The sequence below is a fragment of the Anneissia japonica genome, unplaced genomic scaffold (assembly GCF_011630105.1).
Source record: "Anneissia japonica isolate Jap-2015-1 unplaced genomic scaffold, ASM1163010v1 scaffold2003_len1103335_cov173, whole genome shotgun sequence".
NCBI classification, from domain to species: Eukaryota; Metazoa; Echinodermata; class Crinoidea; order Comatulida; family Comatulidae; genus Anneissia; species Anneissia japonica.
The window spans coordinates 243639-268416 of record NW_022758706.1 but is presented as its reverse complement, the minus strand read 5'-3'; the positions used below and the strand labels follow the sequence as shown (position 1 = coordinate 268416).

General features: G+C 34.6%; 3 protein-coding genes across 4 annotated transcripts in view; all 3 read right to left on the bottom strand.

The window, feature by feature from the left end:
- The window catches only part of LOC117125364 (flavin-containing monooxygenase FMO GS-OX-like 4), a 22415-nt gene extending 16687 nt beyond the window's left edge, over positions 1–5728 (bottom strand). Inside the window, exons 1-5 of one of the 2 annotated variants that reach the window (XM_033271855.1) lie at positions 5627–5728; positions 5312–5522; positions 4102–4240; positions 3568–3704; positions 2156–2174 (exon numbers count right to left, since the gene is read on the bottom strand). In XM_033271855.1, coding sequence (XP_033127746.1) covers positions 2156–2174; positions 3568–3704; positions 4102–4240; positions 5312–5511 — 495 coding nt within the window. In that variant the 5' untranslated portion in view covers positions 5512–5522; positions 5627–5728. Of the gene's footprint in view, positions 1–687; positions 2175–3567; positions 3705–4101; positions 4241–5311; positions 5523–5626 lie in introns of those variants that run through there. The other variant, XM_033271854.1, reaches the window with a different exon arrangement.
- Positions 5729–7567: 1839 nt separating this feature from the next.
- Positions 7568–9778, bottom strand: LOC117125398. The gene is made up of 2 exons (XM_033271914.1): positions 9673–9778; positions 7568–8694 (listed from the first exon to the last, which is right to left on the bottom strand). Exons 1-2 carry the CDS (start codon positions 9763–9765, stop codon positions 7987–7989), a joined length of 801 nt encoding a protein of 266 aa, XP_033127805.1. The 5' UTR covers positions 9766–9778; the 3' UTR covers positions 7568–7986.
- A 316-nt stretch (positions 9779–10094) lies between these two features.
- LOC117125367 (codanin-1-like) lies at positions 10095–24503 on the bottom strand. Its single transcript, XM_033271857.1, has 14 exons — positions 24362–24503; positions 20586–21669; positions 20048–20231; positions 19170–19403; positions 18460–18549; positions 17722–17797; positions 17020–17117; positions 16151–16258; positions 15222–15273; positions 14686–14739; positions 13866–14009; positions 12179–12345; positions 11000–11363; positions 10095–10505 (listed from the first exon to the last, which is right to left on the bottom strand). Exons 1-14 carry the CDS (start codon positions 24500–24502, stop codon positions 10095–10097), a joined length of 3207 nt encoding a protein of 1068 aa, XP_033127748.1. The 5' UTR covers position 24503.
- Between the last annotated feature and the right edge of the window lie 275 nt (positions 24504–24778).

Here is a 24778-nt window from a genome sequence, read left to right as displayed (position 1 = left end):
TATATATACTGTATATACATAGAGATACATACACACAGCAAAATAGCTAAATATTTTTTTTGTTATTATATATATATATATCATTATTATTATTTCACTTTATTTAATTCAAATATATCAACATTAAAAAACAAGTTACATATCGTGGCCAAAGGCCAAATTGGTAGCAACTTTTACAAGGAATAAAAGATCACAAACAGAATCCACACACACACACACACACACACACACAAAAAACAAAGTGACCCATGCGGTGCAACCTCAAATTTTACATGCATTATTTAAATGTATTTTACATATTACACAATAACACGAGATCATTGATTAAACTATTATTAGCGTTCTACCACGGCCTTCGCATTGCAGGCCTCGTGTTTTAGTAGAAAAATTCAAACCAGAAAGTCGTTATGTACCCGATGGTCGGCTACCTTCATATCACTTGCCTTCAGTTTGCAAAGGTACACTGTTACAAAGCCGGCTATCGGAAATACAGTACCTTCTTATTAGTCTACATTCCACAGCCACTGCCCTGCATCTACCATGTTAAAATAACAATTAGAAAAAAAAATAACTTGGGAGGCACGAAATGACGTTTACAGCAAGACTACTCATACAACAACAGAAATAAACGTTGCATGGAGTTGGCAAAAATGGAGATCAAATGAAAACACAATGTATTTTAGCAAGTATTTAAAACTTTCTTTTTATTTTAGGCCTTTGCTAAAATGCCTAAAGCAGCTGATTTTTTTTTTCTGCCAATCACAAAATAGTTTCGCCCATGGTGACTTGGCAACCTGTTAGCGTGAGTCCAGACTGAGTTAACGCAGAAGAACTTCACGTCACGATGAAAAACAAAATGTCGGAAAACTTTTTCTTGACTGTCACCTATGTGAACACGGGCAAACAATTGGTGCATTTGACTAGTAGAGACTGTTCAGTAAAAGGTCAGTGAAGAAGATATATCCCAAAATATGAACGTAAGTTGCACCTGCATGCTTTCGCATATCATTGACTATCAAGTGTTAACCATTAATGAATAGAGTCTGTCATTACTAAATGCTTGAATGATTAAATGTTATTTGTTTAAACAATACATAAGATTCAATTCCAATGTGACATTGAGGCATGCACATTTTCAAAAATGTCAACACACACACATACACTAAATAGTGAATCCAATAGTACCTAATTCATTACATGCATAGGAACTAAAAAGCAATGCATCTAGAAATGTGAAAGTTATGTTTGACCCTCAGTGTTAAATCAAAATTCACTTTGGTCCTCCGAACCATTTTATGTCCACCAATGGTTAAACTTCCTTCTTAATAATTAACATTGAAAAACTGCATAATCATGAATATTAATGAACTGCTGTTTCTAACTTGTCAAATGTATTGTCATCAATCAATTCAAAGTTATTAGTTTTATAGTTAGCAACGTTCCATTTTCTTTCATCAACAACAGCATCGTAGAGTTTTTGAACAACATTAGGAACAGTTTGAACATGAGCCAAATGGCAAAGATCATCGTTATACTGCCACTGTCGCGGCCCCATAGCGTGAGCATGCCTTTGCGGCAGTCCTTCAGCTAACCGCTTTTGGTAATCCTTCTCAATATCAAGTTCCATTTGTTCTTTACTTGGCAGCTGCATGGATCCGGTCAGTGAAGCGATCACGAAACGCACCTGGCAACTAAACAACGGGAACGGACAAATCGTTGAGCATACCCCAATGAACGACAAGGACGGATGGTGGGTATGAAGAATGTGTTTATATAATGGTGTGACTCGGTTATCATTCACTGCCAACTTACAATCTGGATGCAGGAAGCTGAAATCATAGTTATAGCCAGTACAGAAGATGATGCCATCCACGACTTCTCTTGAGCCATCTGAAAACACCACTTCATTCTTGACAACCTCTTGGATGCTAGCTTTTTGTTTCATGTTCTCTGGCAATGGGGACTTTAATGGTTTCTTCCAATGACTTAAGGTGATGGACTCTGCAAATTCAGCTAGGTCCAATGCAATGTCAATTCCTGATGGCCCAGCCCCAAGCACAACCAATTTCTTTCCCTGGAAATCTTGTGCATGCCTGTAGGTATGGCTGTGACTGATGATGCCAGTGAAGGATGCAAGTCCAGGGATGTCAGGAACTTTTGGAATCGCATAGTGTCTGAAGATAAAGAATATTCTTTTTTTGTTTCCACAAAATCATAATATAATACTAAGAAATATAATATATAAGTGAGCAATATATATAATACCTGTCTCTTATACACATCTAGATGTGTATAAGAGACAGATTAAGCACATTGTTTACTTAAGTGTTGCTCAACTTCCCATTTTGAATGGTATTTTTATTTATTTATTTATCTATTTGTAATTTCTTTATATATCTTGTTTTAAATAAATATTACATTATTTGTTTTTCTTGCTATGTAATTTTTTTTTCAGCAGTAGTAGACTAGTGAATTATATTACACCTGTCATTACTATTTTATTATACCAAACCTTCTGACTAAACCCCAGTAATCTAACAGTGAACCATGTAATGTATCAAAAAATAATAATTTTTCTGATGAAAAACATAAGATAGGTAGAGAACAGTTAAGAGAATAACCCATAATTTGCTGCATCATTTTGCTGAATTCAATATTAGAAGAGACTTTTTTATATCGTGTTTCGCCAACTTATATTTTTTAGGATAAGACCATCAGGGGAGAGTGGGAAAAATATGAAAATTAAATTTTGTTTTTATATAGAAAATAGTTTTGCCAAAAACATCCAGATGGAGGAAAGAATAAAATTTTAGTGATAAATTTAAACAGTGTAGTAAAGGGATGGTTAAATTTTTAAATTGATATAATTAGGAAGAAATATACATATCTTATTTTTGAAAATTTCAAGGCAGCGGCGGGTGTAACGGGTGTAAATAAAGAAAACTTTTATTTTTTACTGAAATTTCCATTTTTTCGTGGTGGCGGGTGTGCTAATTAGCAAAAAAAAAAAAATTTTTACAATTATTCAAAATCATCCTTAGTGACAGGTGTTGGGTTCACTAAACAAGGTATAAAAAAAATTCTTGCCTTACCTAGCCACCATGGAGGGGCGCTTACAGTAGCATTATAAAGCTGTGCAATATTAGTTGCCCAATGTTTAAAATATATAAACAACGTCTTTTATAGAGGTATGTAAGTTGAAGAAGCTGCTCAATATACAGTGACTCAACTATGGAGGCACTCATCCGTAATGACCACTTGGGAAGTAGTCTCTAAGGAAGTAGTGTTTAAGCTGCCATTAGCAAAATAGCCAAATCCTAATAAAAGTTGAATTTTGTTAAATATTTCTTTTTCAAATTAGCCAAATAGCTAATGAAATTAAAGCTTTCATTGCTTATATTCTTTTGTTTTGGCTATAAAATTTCTGTTTGGCTAATTATTTTCATACTGAATTAGCCAAATTGCTAAATATTTTTTTGGTATCCTGTGTGCCACATGATGTGGTGATGTCAGCAATGTAGTACCCTTAGGCTTAGGCAAAAAATATGATGAATATAGTACACTCACCCATTACAAACCATAACAGCATCAAAAACTTGTTTTTCATGTGGGACGTGCTTCTCTTTTACATTACAAAATTGCACATTCCATCTGATCTTGCCATTCTCAACCAGTAGCTGGACACTTTCAACTCTTGTGTGAAACTGAAATTTGATAATAATGATAATATTAAATGTTTATATCCCCTGTAGGGAGTCTGTCCGAACACATGTCGGGGATGATAATTGCATGGAACAGAAGTAGATGGTTTCAGCCTTCTCTCTACAATGGCTCAGTGACACTAAATCATCAAACATAAAAATAATAGACCCGGTTTGAAACATCACATCATGCACCGAAGCTGGCTGGGATTTGCCAAAACCCTCCTAGGCTAAACCCAGCCCACAGGTTATAAGGGCCCGAAGAAGCCTTCGCCAAAGGCCTAAGACTTCTTTGTTAAGTCACTGGTAGAGACAACAGGCACACAATGAGAAATTGACAGCAAAGGTTTAAGCCTCTGTTCATTTAACAATAAAAACATTAATTAATGAATATTCTTACCTTTATAAACTTGTTTAACTCATAGGCCTCAGAGTAATTGATAAGATACTTTAAAACATCTTGATGACCAATAAACGATGGTAAATTCTTGTCGAAAGGAAAATCTGGAAACGCCATTATTTCTTTTGGTAAATTAGTCCTAGTAAAAATGGTACACAGATATCAAACATTGCTCTGTAGAATGCCAGTCAATTTGAGCGAATGCCAGTTCGAGCGAACTATAACACGGGCGAAGTTATCATCGCCCTATTCTCTGTGCACTAAATTTCTGAAATGTTTTTTGTATTTTTGGATAATTATTCCATGTTTGAATTGCAGTCTTGGCAAATCCGACTACCAGATGGCTGCTAGCAAGATATTTTCAAAACTATTGAATTTCGCACATTTCAGGTGAATTCACAGTTTTTGTCTACAGTTGGGGTTTTTTATTTTAATTATATTTGTAGTTTGTATTTGAATTATATTATATAGTGTAGTAATGTATTTGCAAATTTACGATTTAGGCCTATGACTATTTGTAAATTGGAGTAACTGTAATTGTTATTCACCATAGAAATTTAAATTCTTTGTACGTATCTAGGTGTCAGAAGGTACACAAATCATTGGTGTTGTATAAATATTAATAAATTATACAGTACAAATACAATATAATAATGGAAACTAGGCCAGGCTGTAGTAGGCCATCATTTTTCAAATGCAAAAACAAATATAAGGCCACAAAAATGAAAGTTGTAGTTTGTGTCCGAAACACATGAGGCATTTTTTCATTTTTCATTATTTTTTTTTATAAATGCTGCCCACAAACCGCGGCATTGGTAATTTTACATTTATTCCCAAGAAACAATGCTTACAGTCATAAATGTACACACTAGCCTATAAAGCAGATCCTTTTCTACATTTAAGACCTCTTTAAACATACGAGATTTCCTATTGGTCAGAAAGATCGATTTGACCCGTAAATGACCTCAGCAGTGATCAGCATCATGGTGCGATGTGGCCAGGCCTGCCTTCACTCGGTGTTCGCGACGAGTGATCAGTGATGAATAGATCGTTTTTCTGTCGGTTTACGGCTTAGAAAGTTCGTTTTTTAAAACGAAGTATATTCTTTTCAAAATAATGAAAATTTTCGTGCGGTAGCTTTTTAGGCATGCGGGCGGTGGACGCAAACCTACAACTTTCATTCCCGTGGCCTAAACATGGTTTACTGTACTTTAAAGATGAATACATGCTCGAATGAACAGGCAGGTCATATTGATCAGTTTCTGTATTCTCTGTGTAAACCCATGTCCCTCCAACACAATCAGATTGTTCGAAGACCACAGGATGAAATAGGGTGAGGTCTCTCGATAGGTGCCGGGCCGCACAGAGTCCTGCAGCCCCTGCTCCGATGACAGCCACACGTTGTTGCATCACACGGAATCCTAAGGAATGTGTAAGTGTTATTATAATGTATTATTGGAACACAAAATATAAACAAAATAAATAAGTAACTAAGATCTGGCTTAGGGCTACACTATCTACTTACTTTTCGTTATAACCGTCTAAAAATATAAATAAATTCACTTATAAACTCTCTACCTAGCTCATCAACTGATTCGTGATTCGTGTGTGACAAGGGCAAAGTCTGGGTTCTAGAGAGGGCGACAGACTGATTTTAAGGCGATAGCCTTTCTGGCAAAGTATTTTTTACTTGCCATTTTTAACCAGAGAAGTTTTACTTACAGCTGATGATGATGATTTTATAGATGAGAAACAAAAACTAAAATGTATTTATAATGCCAATACTTAGTATTTATAATGTGTTTAAAACTAAAAGTAAAATGGAATATGCAACATTAAGCCTAATGATAACGATATTGAAAAGAAATCTAAAATGTGGAGAAAGTGTAAATCTTTAGGTTCATTTTAGATTGCGACTGTAATATTAAACATAAAATATTTTAGGTATTATCGTTTTCAACAAATGTAAAACTATGGAGACCATAAAGGGCCATAGTTAGAAAAAATATTAAACTATTTCGAGGGAACGAAATAACATTTCGAGGAACATGCCTACTTCATGTGTTAATACGTATAAACCAATCTTATCAATGACACTTAACCATGGGAATTTCTTTTTTTTTTTCCGTGTACGTTCTTGAAGAAGTTTAATCCATAACATAAAATACACCCTTTTTAATCCTAAGTCGTTACTCTATTCATGCAACATCCATCCAACAGAAAGAACGTTCCTTTAATTACATTTTACTGATTTCATGTTACAAATACATTAAATTTGCATTGCAAATTAATGCTATAAATTTGTTCTAATTCTACTGTAACTGGTTCTATGTCAATAAAAATAAAATTATAAAGAATACGTGTCACGTTGAAGTCCTTTTAGCAGCTTTGGTCTCAAATTAGAACCCATCTAACGAAAAGTAAAAGTGAATCCTTGCCAAGCCACTAGGGCCCATATAGGGGATGGAGCTTATTCCCGGTTTCTGTAGCGTGAAGCAGATGAGAGTGTGTGCCGCCCCTGTGTGGGACGCTAATCCACCAGAGGTTACTCCCACTGCTCTTTGCTGGTACCCATTGACACAGCTGGGTAGACTGAAGCAATGTAGATAAGTTGCCTTCTCTCAAGGACACAAGCAAAATGAGCAGCGAAGGATTGAAACCCTGATCTCAAGTTAGGAAATGAAACCATTTCCTCTGCACCAAACCTAACCACTTCCACGTCTAAAGAAAAGACCAGTACTAAAAAGTGGTCATTAAATTCCTCTGGAGCTGGGAAACTAAAATATGATACATTATGTGTCATATTGTTTCACTTTAGAATGAATGGACCATTACTGTATTGTATGTTCTTATTAATTCTTAATAAAACATTTCTTGATAGCCAGGCCTCAAGTCGTGTGCTCATTCTACCTAACTCTCCATTACAATGTTACTCACATCAAAATCAGACTAACATCAGTGCAATAGTCCCAAAAACATTTGAACTCTTTCATCTCCATGAAAATAAAAGTAAAAACCAATGCTATGATATATATTTTCTCATTACACTAAAATACGTTTTTTTTTGTGTAGTAAAAATTTAAAAATAACAGAAAATGCCTTTCACTATAGCAAATTTTAAAACTTGCAATCTGTTTGTGGAGCATGGTCTGGGTTTTGAAAACCAGAGGGCATCAAAGTGGTGGTTGGTATAATAATGAAGTGATGTATATACAAAATCAATATTGCTGTGTAGATCCATTGAGTGTTCGCAACTACGCTTCCCTCCACCCCCACAATTCTAGATAAGCCATGGGAGAAGTATTACACCTATAATCCATTTAATCAAACCCCACCAAGACGCCGCTAGAGAGGATGTCCGAGCATATGAAAATGAGAGCACAGAACTAGCATTCTAACCATTTAGCACAGGCAAATACACAAAAACATATACACTCCATAACAATAGATCATAAATCAAAGTATCTAGAAAACTTCAAATATATGAATTGTTTTATTTTCATTGTTATCAGAAATTACTTTTAACTATATATAAATTAATACAATATATAACATTTTAAAAATATATTGCTTCATTGCATAATTTAATGTCTTGGTTTAATTTCATCATAAAAGCTTCTTCCAATAATACCATACTTGGATACAATCAGAACTTGCTTGTTGGTGCATTTTACCACACAGTTGTCCAATGAACCTTGCCGAAGCATCAAACATCAAACTAAATAATTGACCAATCAGAACAGGGCAAAAAGACGAGCGTGTTCTACATACACATGCGGTAATGTCCCACAAACGCAAGTGTGTGTGTATGGTTTTCCACCATTGCTTTGTCGGACCTTAAAACAATTTATCGTGCTCAGATAGTTGACAATTTGTGCACCATTATCATGTCCCTTGCGATAAACCACTATATTCATCCAATATCACCTGCCTGACTAACAAGCACTTATCTTTATGTTCAGTGCGTCTTATCAAAGCATCCATTCTATTGCACGTAATTACCTCTACAGGAAAATTTAAGGGGCATTCCCCTTCCCATAAATCCATTATACTTGCTAAAAATGTTTTTCTTTGATTAATGTCCGGTACATGTACAGGTTTGTTTTTTGAGACACAAGTCTGTATAGACGTTACTGCACTGGAATTGCTATTTTCAACATCATTTACTTCTTTTTCACCAAATTGATTGTTACAATCATCATTAAATTCTGCAGTTCTAGCATTTTCTGTTACATTGAAGAAGTTTTCTTCAATATGTACTGATTTATGATCATCTTGCATGGATACATTTTTAGCACTTTTTTTGCTGAGCATTTGTTTCATTAAATTGTTCTTAAATTCTTCAGTGTCTGCTGCCCTCAACTGTTCACAATTGCCTCTATGTTTATCTGGATTTCCATTCTGCATTCTAGAGGTCTCAACTGTCATGAAATCTGTGAGCTCTACATTTCGACTCGTACAACATACATTGGAATCTTCAGCCATTTCGTGAGGGATGGTATGTGACAAATAATCCGGATGATGCACGATAAGTGCAGCAATCAATTCTGCGATTAATAAATGAATAGAGTGGTAGGCTACGCTTGTCATGTCCTGTTGGTATGAGAAAGAGCTCACTATTAAACTTTCTGACATAAAAATGCTGGTTACAGGTGTTTCAAGTTGGAAGATGCTACTTTTGAGAGATCTGAAACTGAAACAACTAACTTTATTTTGCTGTGCATGGTGACACCCATCACCAGCTAACATCCGGGAGACAACTGATAATACAGTAGTAAAAATACTGTATATAAATACAGGTCTCCCTCCAATTAAAGACCACTTTTGGTACTGGCGTTTCCATTGTCTTTAGCAGCTTTGGTCTCTAATTAGTATAATAAATATTATAGACATTTGTTTATTTGGGACCACAGAAAAGTGGCCTTTAATTGACGAGGTCTTTAACAGTGATGGTGCCATGGGCGAGCCTCACTTGGCTGGGGGCCTGGGCGCCGCTTAGGAGCCACCGGTGGGGTAAAGCTACGGATATTTTACACATTTTGGTGAATTTTTATTAGTTATTTCATAGGCATCAAGCTACTGTAATATGACATGTATGTTTTTTAATGTCAAAATTAACTCCCAAAACCAACAATTTTTGAATAAAACAACGAGAAACAAAGAGTATGCAATGTAACCAACTAACTTATTTTCAAATCCGTTTTACATTTTATATTATTTTTTTAAAAAAACACCGTATTACATTACAATACTATTCTCCCATCATGGCAAAATCCAGATTTTTCATAATCCATGTGATTGTGAATTATTAACAACAAAGCTAGGCCTCCCCGACGAGGGGTCTATAGCCCCCTCTGGCGCCACCACTGGTGTTTAATTAAAGGGAAACCTGCATAATGAATTTCATGATAAAAAACAACTCCACTCCCTAAGCCTGAAAATGGACTTAGTTTATGTAGAGCATCTTGTGTTTATGTTTGTCTTATGGGAATACCACTTTGAAGAGTGATTAAGTTCACTGTTTAGTTTGGCAAATTCTTGTCCTTCCTATTGAATGGATTAATTTCTTACCTGTCTTGTTGCAAGTGTTTTTTTCACAAAATTTACTTCTTCTTGTACCTCAACAAACGTTACTAGGATATTGCTAGTGAGCTTACGCATCATTGTCTAAATGATAATAATAAATAAACATTTTAAAAAACAAAAATTATAATAAAATTTAATATATAATAATAATTAAAAAATAATAATATTCATATAATTATTTTAACAAAAAATAGTATTCAACAAATTAAAAACAACACATGTAATAAAAAGGAACGAGAAAAATAATATTAAATATGGAGTCATTGATGTGGCAAATCCTAAATAATAAAAATGTAATCATCTTGAGCTTTCTGATCCACTTAATATTTTTTATTAACCAACAAGAAGCCCAAATTAGTGTGTTTCAAAAGACAATTGATACTTCAACCTGGATTTTAGCCTTAAGGTTAGATCATTGTGAATGGGAAACAACAAAAAAATATAATTGGTATGAGATTTAAGTTTAACATTAACGTAAATATGATAAACAGAACGTACTCATGGGCAAATGAGATGGCCTTTTCTTGAGTGATGCTGCTCTCCCGTTTTTCAACTTCAACCATCTTTGAATTCAGGTTCTCAACCTCTACACCACTACCGCTACTAACAGCACAGCTACCGACACCGTTGCTACCGACACCGTTGCTACCGACACCTGCCAGAGCTTTCAAGGCCTTAGTTGCCTCAGCCAGGTGGTGTGTCACAAGGTTGGCATTGATACTTTTTATGCAATTTGATGAGATTCTCTTTGAAACAAACTCTACAGTTTTCTTTAGTGATGGGGAGTGGTTATCAAAGAAATTATCTTCTAGTTGAACCTAATGACAACGTAAATATAAATATTTATATTCATTACATAAAAGACATACTTTTTAAAAATTTCTCAAATGTTTCTTATAATATCACAACTTAGAACACAACCTACTAATTTTCATTTTTTATCACTCCAATTCAACAAGTTATTTTCCAGTGTGAGTATTCTAAATTTAAAAATTACAATTCAAAAACATTATATAATTATGGAATATAATTTTTAAAATACTATTAATAATTAATAATAATAATAAAAATGATGAAATACTGAATATGTTCATTAAAATAAAATCATGAAAAAATAATTATTGGTCCTAAATCTGAATTGAAAATAACATTTTTACTTACAAACTTATTGATACATAAAAATATATACAACTGACTGACACAATCAGGTACAAAAATCAACCAAAAAAAAAAACAAAAAAAACCAGTCTTTTCTAAACTTAAGCTAATAAAATATATCTATAGAACCATCTTAGTATTTTTTGAAACGTACCTGTATTGGCTTCTCGGTAATGAGCGGCTTTGGCGGGGGATTGGCTGACACTGGGGTGATCTTCTTCATAGGTGTACTCTTGCTACCCACCCCAACCATGGTCCGAGTGAGAAGAATTTTGACCTCCGCAAGATACGGACAGCATGAGTAAAGTAGTTTGCGATCCACTATATTCAGCGCATCTAAAAAGATGACATCTTTGGAGTTTGGTCTTAGAGACGGTAATGATGGTTGGTGGTTGCTAGAGAAGACGTTGAAGAAGAGAGCAGGTGGGAACATGGGAAGTTCGAAGAGCCATCCCATGATGCAAATTAGAAAGAACCAGCTTGTGTTAGCCTCAATCGAAAACTGTAAGCCTAAAAATCTGAGAAAATGAATACTAATGTTATATTTTAATTCTACGTTCATCATATTTAATCAATATAATATTTTAGAACATTAAGCTTCAGAATAATAGATACATATTTACTGGGTTAAGGGGCAAAGTTCAAAATATAGCAGTTGGTGATCTGGAGGCTGTACTATGTCCTGCGATAAATTCTGCAGCTTTAGAAATCTAAGGGTGGGTGATGGATATTTTAAGGGTGGGTTGGTGACAACATTGGTAAACTCAAAATAATATGAGTGGGTTTTAAGGATGGAAAAGTGGGTTAATAATGGTGGGTGGAGGACCATTAAATTAGCTTTAGACTGGGTGGAAAACTTCAAGGCGGGATGGCCCCACCCACCTCCACCCACCAGTACTACATCCCTGAGTACAGCCTCCAGATCACCAAGAACTATATTTTGAACTCTGACCCAATTAAAACTCAGTAAATATTTGTTTTATATACCACTACATAAATTTTTGGCATTAGAGGGCATGGCTGGAACCACTGCCCGGCTGTTAACCAATCGAATGCCTGGAATCTATGTAAACGGTATAAAATGATTAGTATAAACTGTTAGGCTTTTTTACTAGTGTGAATAAACACAAGTTTTAATGACCCCTTCGATAATGTTTCAGAAAACAACAGCTGTAACACGAAGTCATAAACTACAATATTTGTGGGAGCAAGCTATTGAATAACACATTCTGATTGATTGTAAATTTCTAGGTTTGATTGACATTCCAGATATGTCTATTATTCACGTGAACACAGAAAAATGTTTCAAATTTAATTATCATTAAACATATACCTGTAGATGTCCACTAAGGTAATAATTAAATTCTGGTAGTAGAGTAGGTGAGGTGAAGTGGAATCCATCATACTCAAGAACTCAACAACCCAAGGGATAGTGAAAACCAAGCGATGCTCAACGAATGATGCTGTCACGTAAGCACACAGATCTAGAGGTGGTTGGCTCTGCAAGGAAGACAATCATATGATTAGTTGAGTGAATAGAAAACTTTCAACACATCATCAGTAAAATTTACAACATAATGACATTGTGTCATCTGTGTATACTATACAGGGATACTGCAAAACCAGAAAATTTTGCGGCACGAAACTTTCGCGAATTGATAATTTTGGCCGTTTTTGCGACATTAAACTTTCGCAAAATGCCTAAATTTTATTCATGAAAGGAATACTATACAATAGCTGAAAATATCGTTTCGTGAGTTCTAGGCCTAGGTAAGATAGGCCTACAGCCACTGTCTAGGCTAAGCTAGGCCTGGGCTAGGCATCTTAAGCCTGCAGCCCTCAGCTGGAGAACCAGGACTTAGCTGGCCATCTAGCACAATTAAGAAAGAGCCAAGTTTACACACATACAGTACTCACTCATACATACGATATTCCTAAATTTTGTATAATATTCAATCATCCTACAATGAACAATGTTTATCAAAACGTGTGTTTTATTAACAAATAATATTCTTACACATTGATTGATGATAACTGAACATCGTGGTATGTAATGGTGTAATTTAGTTTCCTAGTATACACTGCAGAGTGGTTGCACATGTGCAATCACATGCAGTGATGATCAGAACATCCCTGATCAGAATACTTCCTGAGTAGCTCAGGATAGGCCTAGAATTTACAAATTTTTCGAGCTGAACATTAGAAGTTAAGGTCAGAATATTGATTCATTAATTGAAATACATTCTATTAAGTTTATACTCATTTAATAAAATTCACCAAAATAATTAAAAATACAATTTTTAAATTTTTAAAATGCTGAAGTTGTCAACTCTTCACACACATGTTGCGATTTGTGGGGATTCCCCATTTAGGCCTAAGCCTTAGATCTGCATTGCATCGTCATTGGCGAGTTTAGGCCTTGAAATACCGACAATTCTTGCTGTTTATTGTTCATTATCGTGTTTAATAAAGTGTAAATTAATTTTTGGTGTAATTCAGTGATTTATAATGACCAAAATCTCGTTTCTGAAACTGATTCGACATTCACGATGATCAGATTGTATTCTACCGATCTTTTTTGAAACATAGAAAATGTGACCTGAAAATTATTCGCTGCATAAAAGGTTAATGCGCGTGAAATTTCCTGGTTTTACAGTTTAGAATTATAATCATCATTCTAGGACCGAATATATGTTGTGCAGAAAATGCAGGACAATCATAAATGAGTGATTTAATTCCAAGATCACGTCGTCATAAAAATCATAAGCTCCCAAACTTAACAATGGAAATGTAGTAAAGCTGTTCATTGGTGGTTAATTTGTTTGCTGCCACTCAAAATTATGTGATTTAGTCCATTAAACAAGTCGGGTATTTTCTCATAGCAGATTTGGCGCAAACTTTACAAAGAATTAGATTTAATATTTTTTCAGTGACACCAATGATATGGTAACCCATGAAAAATCTGATTAATTATTTCCAGTTGTGTTCCTCTTCAGGAGACTTGGAAAACACTGAATTACCTTGTTTCTCAGATTAATAACTTCATCGCCGACACTGTCTGTTGATGTACTGTTACCGCGATAAGGCAGGAATACCACAAAACCTAGGAACTTACTCAAGAGACGTAACGTCTTAAGGCTCAGTTTGAAATTCTCCCGCTGCTCCTGGGGTAAAAACAATGTAAACTGAATATGAAGTTTATTGACATTTTGTGGTTGAAAGGTTTACTCAGATAAAGAATTAATACTTTCATGCTTCCCAGGATAAGCACAGCCTCCCACCATTTAACTCTCTTACTAAAAATGTTTATCATGGTGCAGAAATAGTAATTTTACTGAATAAGAATTCCAGTAAAAGCATAGCCAATCAATTTACTATAAATTTTTATTATGGTACAGAAACTGATATTAGGGAGCTTTCGGCTTGAGCGACGATGCGACACTAGAACGGAATCACTCATGCGTGACCTTCCCACCGAACGCCCTACATTTTCTACATACGTAGGTGACTTTTAGTGATGTCATTACGTTCTACGTCCTATCGTCGTCGTGCAATCAAAAGCTCACTAATACTAAAAATAGATTATGTAAATGAGCATTATCATAAAGTAGGTATATACCAAAATTGATAGGATTTGTCTCATGTGCTGTTGTGCATACCCTCAAGATGAAACAAATTATGGTAACATAGAATATAGCCTACTACCTGTGACCACCAACACCATTACCATCACGGCCAATAACATGAAGAAGGACATAAGAAAATACAATAACCTCCCTACAGCTTTTGATATTTTTTGGGAGTCTAAACACTAAACTAAATGTGGGCGGTTCTTCTTACCTCCTTTAGTAGTTCATCCTGGTTGTCAGTAAAGATGATTGACATGTCATTCAGCTGCAAGATAAACAAAATAATGCTATTGTGAATGCAATGCATACAAAATCAGATGCTAACCAGCCTGCTATGTTTGCATCAATTACCACTGTAAGTGTTTTATATACCACCTTCTTCAATCAACAGGGCAATGGGAAAGAGGACCAATGCAAAATTATAATTCATGAAAATGTTTCATGTTTCATTCTGATTTTATTATCAAAAAAGTCATTGCAGTAAAATTAAAACAATATTGAATTGTGAGTAGATTTACAAAATATGATAAAGTGATTACTATACAGGTATTTACAAATTAATATAATGGGAAATTACATCAATTACGATAAGAAATAAGAGACAATGTATTTGAAGTAATAAAGTAGAAGATTTACAGTAATAATTACAATGATATAATGGTGATTAATCTTGGTAACTATAAATAATTATTTTAAACCATGCTACCAATAATAATTCATTAATTTTATAGAACATATCTGTCTTACCTCTATAATCTTAGCTGAGAAACTGTCGATCAGGTGCTGATTAAATATATAACTACAAAAAATAAAGTATATAATTATTTGTTGGGTATGAGTACGATCACAGTATTCTTTCAACCCTACAATGTTGGTCTCAATACTTTTCGGTCAGAAGAATATATATCACTTATTTACTGTGTAATCCACGATTAGCTGGAAACACAAGGTGTGTTTTACATACCATAACAGCTGTGGTAAGTGTTGATTCCTAGGCCTACCGTACATACAGAATACATACACAGTGTTTTGAATGGTTTTAGATATGTAAGGTGTTTGCTGCTCTCTCTCTCTATCTATCTATCTATCATTTAAGTCTAATTCCATTAAAGCGCCATACCGCTCCATTTTTCACAAATCACATGAAGCACATTAGAAGGTGCTAATAATAATTTTTATCATTTTTAATTCTGTCTGATGTTACATATCTGGCAAAGACAAGCTAAACCAGTCACTCCTCGCAAATCATGTTTCTAAGATAATGGCCAAAACATGTTGGAATGTCAACATTTTCAAAATTTGTTTTATTGCACTAGACTCACCCTTTATATCTATACATAATGATATATATTGTTATTTTCACCACTTTCGAAGTTAAAACAACATTTTTTAACGATTTGGTGATGGTCTCTCTCTGAGAACTCCCCAAAAGTGTAAACTTTGAAGGCTGATTTCTCAAATACTACTTTCTAAACAGCTGTATGTTTAAACTCTTATAACTTCACAATGAAATATCAGATTTAAATGATCCTTTCACCATTTTATAACTTTCATTTTATAGTTTCACATTGTATTAAAACCTAAAAATCAATTTTGGAGGAGCGACAGATTTGGCGTATCTTTGCCACATATGTAACAACATATAGTACAAAACAGCTATTAAATTATTGACAAACCTCTCAGCGCACACAATAAAGTCTCGGAAGAATTCTTGACAGCCATTGAAGCTAGGGGGAGGGCATGGGCCAACGGATCTAGATGGCATGAAAAATCTTTCCTGCAGTCTGCAAAAATAAATAAAAAATGTAAGTGGAAATAAAGTGTACAATGTTTTAACAAGTAGAGTGGCTTACATTCATCCTTTTATGCCTGTTATAATTAACAATCCTGTGCTCTCCCCTCTGTAATTGGTTGTCATATAGCACAAAGCCCCAGTCTCAAATTGATATGCCTACTGACTGTACAACGCTGCTTTTAATCTGTTTACCAGAGCTGGAAAAAGTGCATGACTGCATGACCGGCAGCAACATTAATGTCCCGGATGCATTTTGGAAATACAGGTAAGAATGTGATGTCATGTAAGGTCAAACTCTTAAAAAAAATTTGTTTATTAATATGGGAACGTCCCTCATGAACATTTCCTACACTCCCTTATCGTTCAACACCCGCAACCAAGTCAGGAATGGGTGAGATCTGTGGTCTGTTTTGAACATTTGCTAATAACAAAGCACAAAAGCATGTGTATTAAACATGTCGGGTATGATAATTATTTTTATCAACTCTAACTATAGGACTATGCCTATTGAGGTTTCATTCTCTTTAAATGATCATAGCTTTTATGTACCGGCACTTTTACTTCCATCTGTAATCATTTTTCAAGCCCCCAGAAATCTAGAAGTTGGATAATTATTTATTTGTTATTAATTCATTTGTGCAAAAAATAAACAGTTGGGCTATATATACAGTGTACAGATAGCATTTGGTGCATTTTATCAAGACAACTTTCATGGTCGAAAGACACTTTTCTTCCAGGTCTGCTGTTTACCTTTTAAATTTTTCTGGATTGGATTTCTTTAACTGGCTGAGTAATTGTTGGTCTTCAGTATCAGAACCAGTCAAGAATGTAGAGTTACTGTGGCACATCTGAAGAGAGAGAAATATCATTATTAACTCATAAATATTAATTAGGCAATAAGAATATCATTATTAACTCATAAATATTAATTAGGCAATAAGAATATTCTATTGGTAATTTCCACCCGGTAAGGTGTATGGTAGTTTCTTCTACTTCCCAGAATGTGCCAAGTCATTGGAATTATGCCTATGGAACACATACTCAGCTCCTTTAAGGAGCATTCTACTATTTGATGCATGCAATAATTCACTGCATAGGCACTCTAAAAAATTATTTAAAAAAAACCTAAGAAATAAAAAAAAACTTTAAATTGTTTTTTTTTAAAAGACTTTCAATAAGTCACAGATAAAAAAAAAATCAGTTTTCAATGCTTTGCAGACATGTTCCTACAACAACCTTAATTTTGCTGGTAGGTATTTGAGGGTATATGTATTCCAATACTACTATAGGAATGCTTTTTAAAAAAAATTTATTTTAAACATCTGTTTATAGGAAAGTTAATAACTTACTGAAATATACAAATTAAAAAATTCATTTAAAAAAAATTCATATATGAAGAATATATTAAACACAAATGATATAATTACCGCTGTTATATAAGAAATAACTTACTGTGATGAGTTGTGATCTGAAGAGCCTTGCAAAGTGTATGTAATTGGTGGGATCTGTTGCTTGCTTTATCACTGATCTGGAATAAAGGTTGAAGGTTATATGCTTATAACAAACACAAATTTAAAAAAAATCAAAATATAATTCAGAATATAAAGAGATTTGATATACAGTACTATAAGGCTGGAATTTCTGGTATTATTGCCTAAAATACTGTTGACTGGAGTTACAATTTTTAAAAATGAACAAAAAGCAATTGTAAAAATGTTACTCTCCCTCGATAATAGGAATCATGTAAAACATGTGGTCCCATGCTGATAAAAAGGTTTTTTAATTAATCAATTGTGAATGTGTTCTGTGCGACACTAGACCAGATATGCCCTTTAACAGCAATAACACAAGCTCTTCCAGGGTTTTGCTTCTTGGACCCTAAGTGGCTCGGTCGCCACTGGACTCCGTCGCCACTGGACTCCCCCTCCCCTAAAAAATATAATAGAAGGGAACACTGTTCTTAAACCCTCGATAATAATAATAATGATAATATTAATAATAATAATAATAAAGAAGACCTGCTGCTTTTGTTGAGAATCTAAACGTTTTGATTGAGTTGCTTTAACTGTCATCAGGACGATTATTAATCTTATTGTTGTTGTTGGTGACATTGCAATTCACTTTCAATGTCCCTGTCATTATCATTGCAAAAGGACAGCAGAATATTAAAATATGGTTGTATCAACTTACCTGATCTGTGTGGCTTGCATTTCTTTCATGTTCCAGCCAGGTAACCTGTGGTTGTCCTCCCATTCACGCAGCAATTCATAAAACTGATCCCTATAAACAAATTTTAATTAATATTTAATAAATGTAATTTTAAGATATTAAAATGAGAGTTGATTGATTTATTTTCCCTTCAAAATTTCCGATTCACATTCATAAAACAGTGAACATAACACCACACTGTGGGCAAATTATTTGAATGCTTGAATGACTCACTTAGCCTAGTGTTAAATCATAAAAAATATGTTGAACAAGAGATTATTTATAATTAATGATTAAAAAAAAAAATAGCTTCAATAATAAAATAAATTCTAAATGTAATGTTTACAAAATACTTCAATTATGTGTATTATTAATTTTCTGTACTTAAGTTTGAGACAATGATATATTATACTAAACTTGTGTTATCATGTTAAACATTGGCTAAAAATAAACAATATACCAAAAAGTGGGTACAAGTCTCCTAAAAGAAAGCGACTTTTACGACTGGGTGTTTTATGGTATTTAGCAGCATTAGTATTTATAATTAGAAAAATTATTTAAAAACAATAAAAGATAGACTTTCATTTAGGCCACAGAAAGGTGTTCTTTAATTGGAGGTGCCCTGTAAATCTGAGGGATCTCTAATTAGAGGAAGACATATACGAATACAACAAGAAGTTAATATAAGCTACCTTTGCTTTTTAAATCCATGGAACGATTGGTTTGATGGAAAATTTTGCCTGTTATCAGTGTCGGCAGAGAAATGGACGGCGTTAACTGGCGATGTAAATACTGGAAGTGTTGCTGAGCTGCCACAATTACTTGGTTCAGACACAAACTGATCATTGAAATTTGGGCTAAACTCCAATATATTGTCATTTTCTGAAAGTAATTTCATTGTTGTTTCATCTAGGAGTGACAAGAGTCTGTAGAGAAAAAGAAGGCCTTTGCAATACATCAGACAATAGACAATAAAAACATTTTATAGCATTCAAAAAACTTTCCATCAAATTTTGATCAAGTCTGATAATCGTCGAGGAGAACTAAGTGAGTCAGCAGATGACTGAACATTGACATCTGACAAATTGGAAGAGCTGAATTTGGTTCAAAGTTGTTGTTTCGTCACTAACAAATCGGGGAGCCTTCCTGATTGCACTGGGAACAGCTAGATATTGTAGCAATTGCTGTACAGTATTGACAGTGAAGCAGGTCTTCATGGAATATCCACAGACAGTACTGTGTCTGTACCAACATATTTGAATGCTTGTTCTACAAGTTCCCAGAAATGCCACCACCTTTTTATCAATCATAATCTCCATCATTTTCACCATGTCATAGTTGTGTTGGTGCTGATGGTGAAGATCATAATATTGGTGGTAAAAACCATAAAGATGGTGCTGGTAGTGGTGATACTGGTGAAGGATGTAATAATGGCTCCAACACAATGATAATGTTAACCACCACGACCACTGTAACCTTTACCACCACCAATATGAATGACCTTCACTACCAACATTACAACCATTATGACCTTCACCTCCATCATTACTATAAATTATGACAGTATTACCTTGATTGTCCCTCTAACACCTTTACAGCGAAGTATACACAGTTGTGTATTGTTGACAAATAGTTGATATCTTCAAGATCTCGATTCACTAAAACAGTGGCAATATCATCTGGCTCACTTCCGTGTGATGTCAGTAACTGCACCAAGAAATATATCTCAACTGGTAAGTTTGGAATAAGACATTCTGGGAAAATTTTTTAAAAGAATTTAGTAAAACAAGAATAGAAAAAAAAATCAAAATTGGCTATATGTGACTTGCAAAGAAAAACTGTCTGCCAAGAATTAACATATTCTTTTATCTGAGTATAATTTATCACGATTATTTGAATTTATAGTACTTTTATGCAGATATATGGGCAAACATGATGTTGGTGTAACTGTAAGTTATGCACCTATAATTCCCAATGACATTTTTTTTCAGTTTATATCAATACAAAAATTCACATTCAGACCTTGGAATCTAATGACAAGCATAACAATACATTAACAAACAATTCTGCTTTAAACAGGTAGAAAGTAAATTTCGTGTATGTCTCACCTTTTAGAAACCTGGAATACAGTTCAGCTAAAACATCTAGTTTTTCAGAATGTGTAACCATGCTTCGCCTAGCAACAATCTCATCGATGGTAGTTATCATAGTACTTAAAAGAGGTTTTGTAGGTGTTGTTGGAACCATTTTACCTGGAGACATGATACTTTCTTCTTGAGGTAAAGTATCGCTTCTTTTCAGCTTTACCTGGCGTAAAAGCTCTCTTTCCACTTTCAAGGATTTTATCGGGCTTGTAAAAGCATTGTGGAATGGTTTCATTGCATCAATACCATTAAGACAACTGGTATGTTCATTGTCAGAAGGTATTGTGAATAAAACATTATTATCATTCCTAGTATCTTTACTCACAAGAGTTGGTGTGATTCTTCTTGGTTTTACAGACTTTGCAGCACTGATGGATGGAAAATCTTGTGTATCAAGTCTAAAAGTAGTTGGTGTGTCAGTATTTTGTGGAATGATCTTCACCCTTCGGCCACTTCCCCCGCTTCTGTTTTTCCCTCCGGAACGCTTACGAGATCCGCTCGGAGAAGGAGTGCGATAACTTGAAGATTCTTGATGCTCCACCTCAACAACTGAAGGACTCTTTTTCTTAATACTTCTTTCAAAAGAATTTGATGTATTCAGGTATTGTCCTAACGTCAGAAGTTCTGATTTTTTTGGTGTTATGATACGAGGGGAAGGACTGCTGTCTTTCCTCCATGATCTGTCCTCTCGTCTGGATCTATCTCGGGATAATGAACTCTGGTTACTTTTTGTACTACTTGGGGTATTGTACGAACAATTAGACGGAGAAAAATTACTCTCTGAATCAGGTGTTGAATGTTGGAATGAATTTTCAGTTTGTGATGATACATTGGGGCTAAATAATTTTGTACGATTTCCTCGTCGTCGCTGGGAATTCTTTACAGACTGACGTAGTTTCTGTGCACTTGTTGGTGTTTTAGCAGGGGTATTTGTCGAGGAGTTCACAGAGCAGATGAGATGACTTGTACTGTCTCTAAGGTAGTTAAGGAAGAATGGTAGGAAGTCTGATTGTAGCTGTAGTTCCTTCAGTTGGCTTTCTTTATTGGCCTAATAAAAGAGAGATAAGACAGGGAGAAAGTAACAATAAAATCATGGTCCGCTGGTGATACAAAAACAACAAAAACATAGCTCTGTCCGAGCATGAGTGAGGCTCCCTCATCATATTCATAGGCCCACTTAGCACACTTTACTAAATATGAATACGTAAGCTAACTAGAAAAGAAGCAGCTACCAGCACCACAATATCACAGTAGGCCTATCCCTAAAAATAAAATTGTAATGGCCCTAGGCCTAGTCTATTAATATACAGTTAAACTTGCCTAAGTCGAATAATTTTTAAGTCGATCTTATTTTACATGCCAAATTGTTGTAATGTCTAAGTTGAATTTTATCTAAGTCGAACAATATTTCAATGGCATTTTGGATTCAAGTTCAACTGCATAGAATAGGCTAGGCCTATTATTAATAAAATTTACAGTGTGTTTGAAACTGACATGCTGCTGCCCCGGAGATTGGTTGTGAATGACGTCATCTACACGTCGCAGTCAATCACAAGGGGAAATCCACGCACCCGTGGAAGACCCTGTGGGGAACCCCGAACAGAGTGCTGAGGAGAACTTGGATAGAACAAAGCACTTGAGAGATAACCACAACACTAGACAGAACATACGCAACCAGCCAGCCGGGAGTGCAAGGTAAGCAATGCCTACTGTAACACTGTATAGTTACTTAGTATCCTGAGTAGTGTAAGTACCTAATAGAGACCTAGCAAATCTCTATAATAAAACACAATTCGCATATTATAAGCTTATATAGGCTAGTTACAGTATGTGGCATTGCTATACAGCAGAAGGCTGTTCCTACTGTATGGGTCTTAAATACCACACGACACCACACAGGACCACACAGATTCAAAAATGATAAAAATATTACCACACAAGAGTAGAAAACTGCTTAATAATCAATAGAAACCAACTTTAGAACGATAATCGTCAAAATTACGTTAAAAATCAATGTATGTTGTTTTTGTTTTGTTGGTTTTGCCCATCGTGCCTCGGTACGTAATGCGTTGACATTGTGGATCTATAACGCATTGACGTGTCAGCAGAAACGCATTCAGCCATGACCTTCATGTCTTCGTTTCATAGCATCACTCAAGGTACTTACACATGAATGGTAATGAACTTATTCTACATAAAAAAATATATGAGTACCGGTATTTACATTGTAGTATATTTAATTATGTATTAATGTACTGTTAGATACATTTATTCTATTTTTTATGAACTCTGCAGTGTATATACTTTATTGAACTAAGATCAATGGATATTGCATTACAAAATACATGTTTTAACATATTGGTCTATACTGTCCTGACACTTTTAACCCTCCGTCGTTGTCCAGGTTTGTGCGCTCTTTGTGGTGATAGGAAAAGTTAGCAGACTGTCGGAAGTCGTTATTTGTTCTTTTCTTCTTGCGTGGTGCGGCATTCATGAAATCATTAAAGATTCTTCTCGAAATTTTTAATCGTCCCTGCTCTCTTCTTTATTGTGATATCTTGCATAGTTTGACATATTCATAAACACTAAGGGCGTATCTTGATAAAGTAAAAGTAGTGGTTTATATAGTACAGGGCTGATATATGTACTGTATATGTCAATAAACTATAAATAGAGTACTGTACCATTAGGCCTACAGTGGTTCAGGAAGCAATTGACAACTTTATCTACATACAATGACAATAAAATGAGCAGTCCCGAAGTGAGTAGAAATTTAATGAAATGTGTTATAATTTAAAATGTATTATATTATTATAAATATATTTTTGAATCTTGAATCTGTTTGTTTATATTTTACTCATATCCTAATGGAATCTAATTCTTAACTTCAGATAAATTGGTTGTTCTGAAACTATTTATATATCATATATTTTACATTAATGCAATCTTCTTTACTCAATTGTTGTACACTGAAATATATTTATTATTAAAAAAAAACAACAAACAAAACCCCTAATTATTATTATTTACAATTTTAAAGTTCATTAGCCTTTATGTGGTCTGCCTTGAATATTTTAAAATAATAGAATAGTCTCTCGATGAAATATAACATACGTAGTGAGTGTAGTAGGCCTATTAAAAAGATCATGGTTGAACGCGTTTCTGCAGACGTCAGTGTGTTAGATACTCAATATCAAGGCATTACCTTCTGAAGCATGGCGGCAAAAAACTGTTAAAAATAGCCAATTTTTACCATAATTCGGACAACTATCATCACTATAAAAGATGGTTTTTATTTATTATCAAGCCGTTTTCTACTCTCGTGTGGTGATATTTTAACCAGTTTTGCATTTGTGTGGTTTTGTGTGGTCCGTTTGGTATTTAGATAGGCCAGGGCCTAGTAGTAGCAGTAGTAGGACTCGTCCCTCCTATCTGACTACGATTACATTGTTTTATTGTCTTGACTGTTGGGACTAGCTAGGCTATAGGCCACGAGGACAGGGCCCACCACCTACAGTTGCGACTCACTACAAAAATACCGGGGAAGCAGGGGGGGGGGCTAGCCTAGAGGGAATGACCTGGCCTAGCCTAGGGCCTAGCCTAGGGCCTAGCCTAGCTAGCTAGCCTACTTAAACTTAGGCCTAGCCTCTAGGGTGGCCTACGTAGCTAGCCTAAGCTTTTATGACGATTTAACAAAAGTCAAGTCCCTAATCATTAACAAAACAGATTGTGAACCTTACCTTCACATTTCTACCTGTAATGAAATCTACAATTTCAATAGGACAAATTTCATTTTTGAACAGGATTTCTAATACAGCAGACATGTTTCGACGATCACAACACACAAACAGCAAACAGTGCGTGCGCAGCAGTGTGGGCATAAAAATCATGGTTGGTTGATTGTTTGTTGGTTGTTGTTTCTGTACTCAAGTGTTTTAAAATGTGGTCGCTAGCTAGGCTAGTGGATACTTTTCGATTTAACTTTCTTTTCTGTACAATAATTACTATTTAGGTTTTTTAGCTTTGTGCTAAAAATATTAGTCTATATTGTATACATGGACATGTTCAAGAATTTTTATAAACCGTTTTCAAAATAAAAAACTCGGTATATTTATTATATATATATATACATATATATATATATATATATATATATA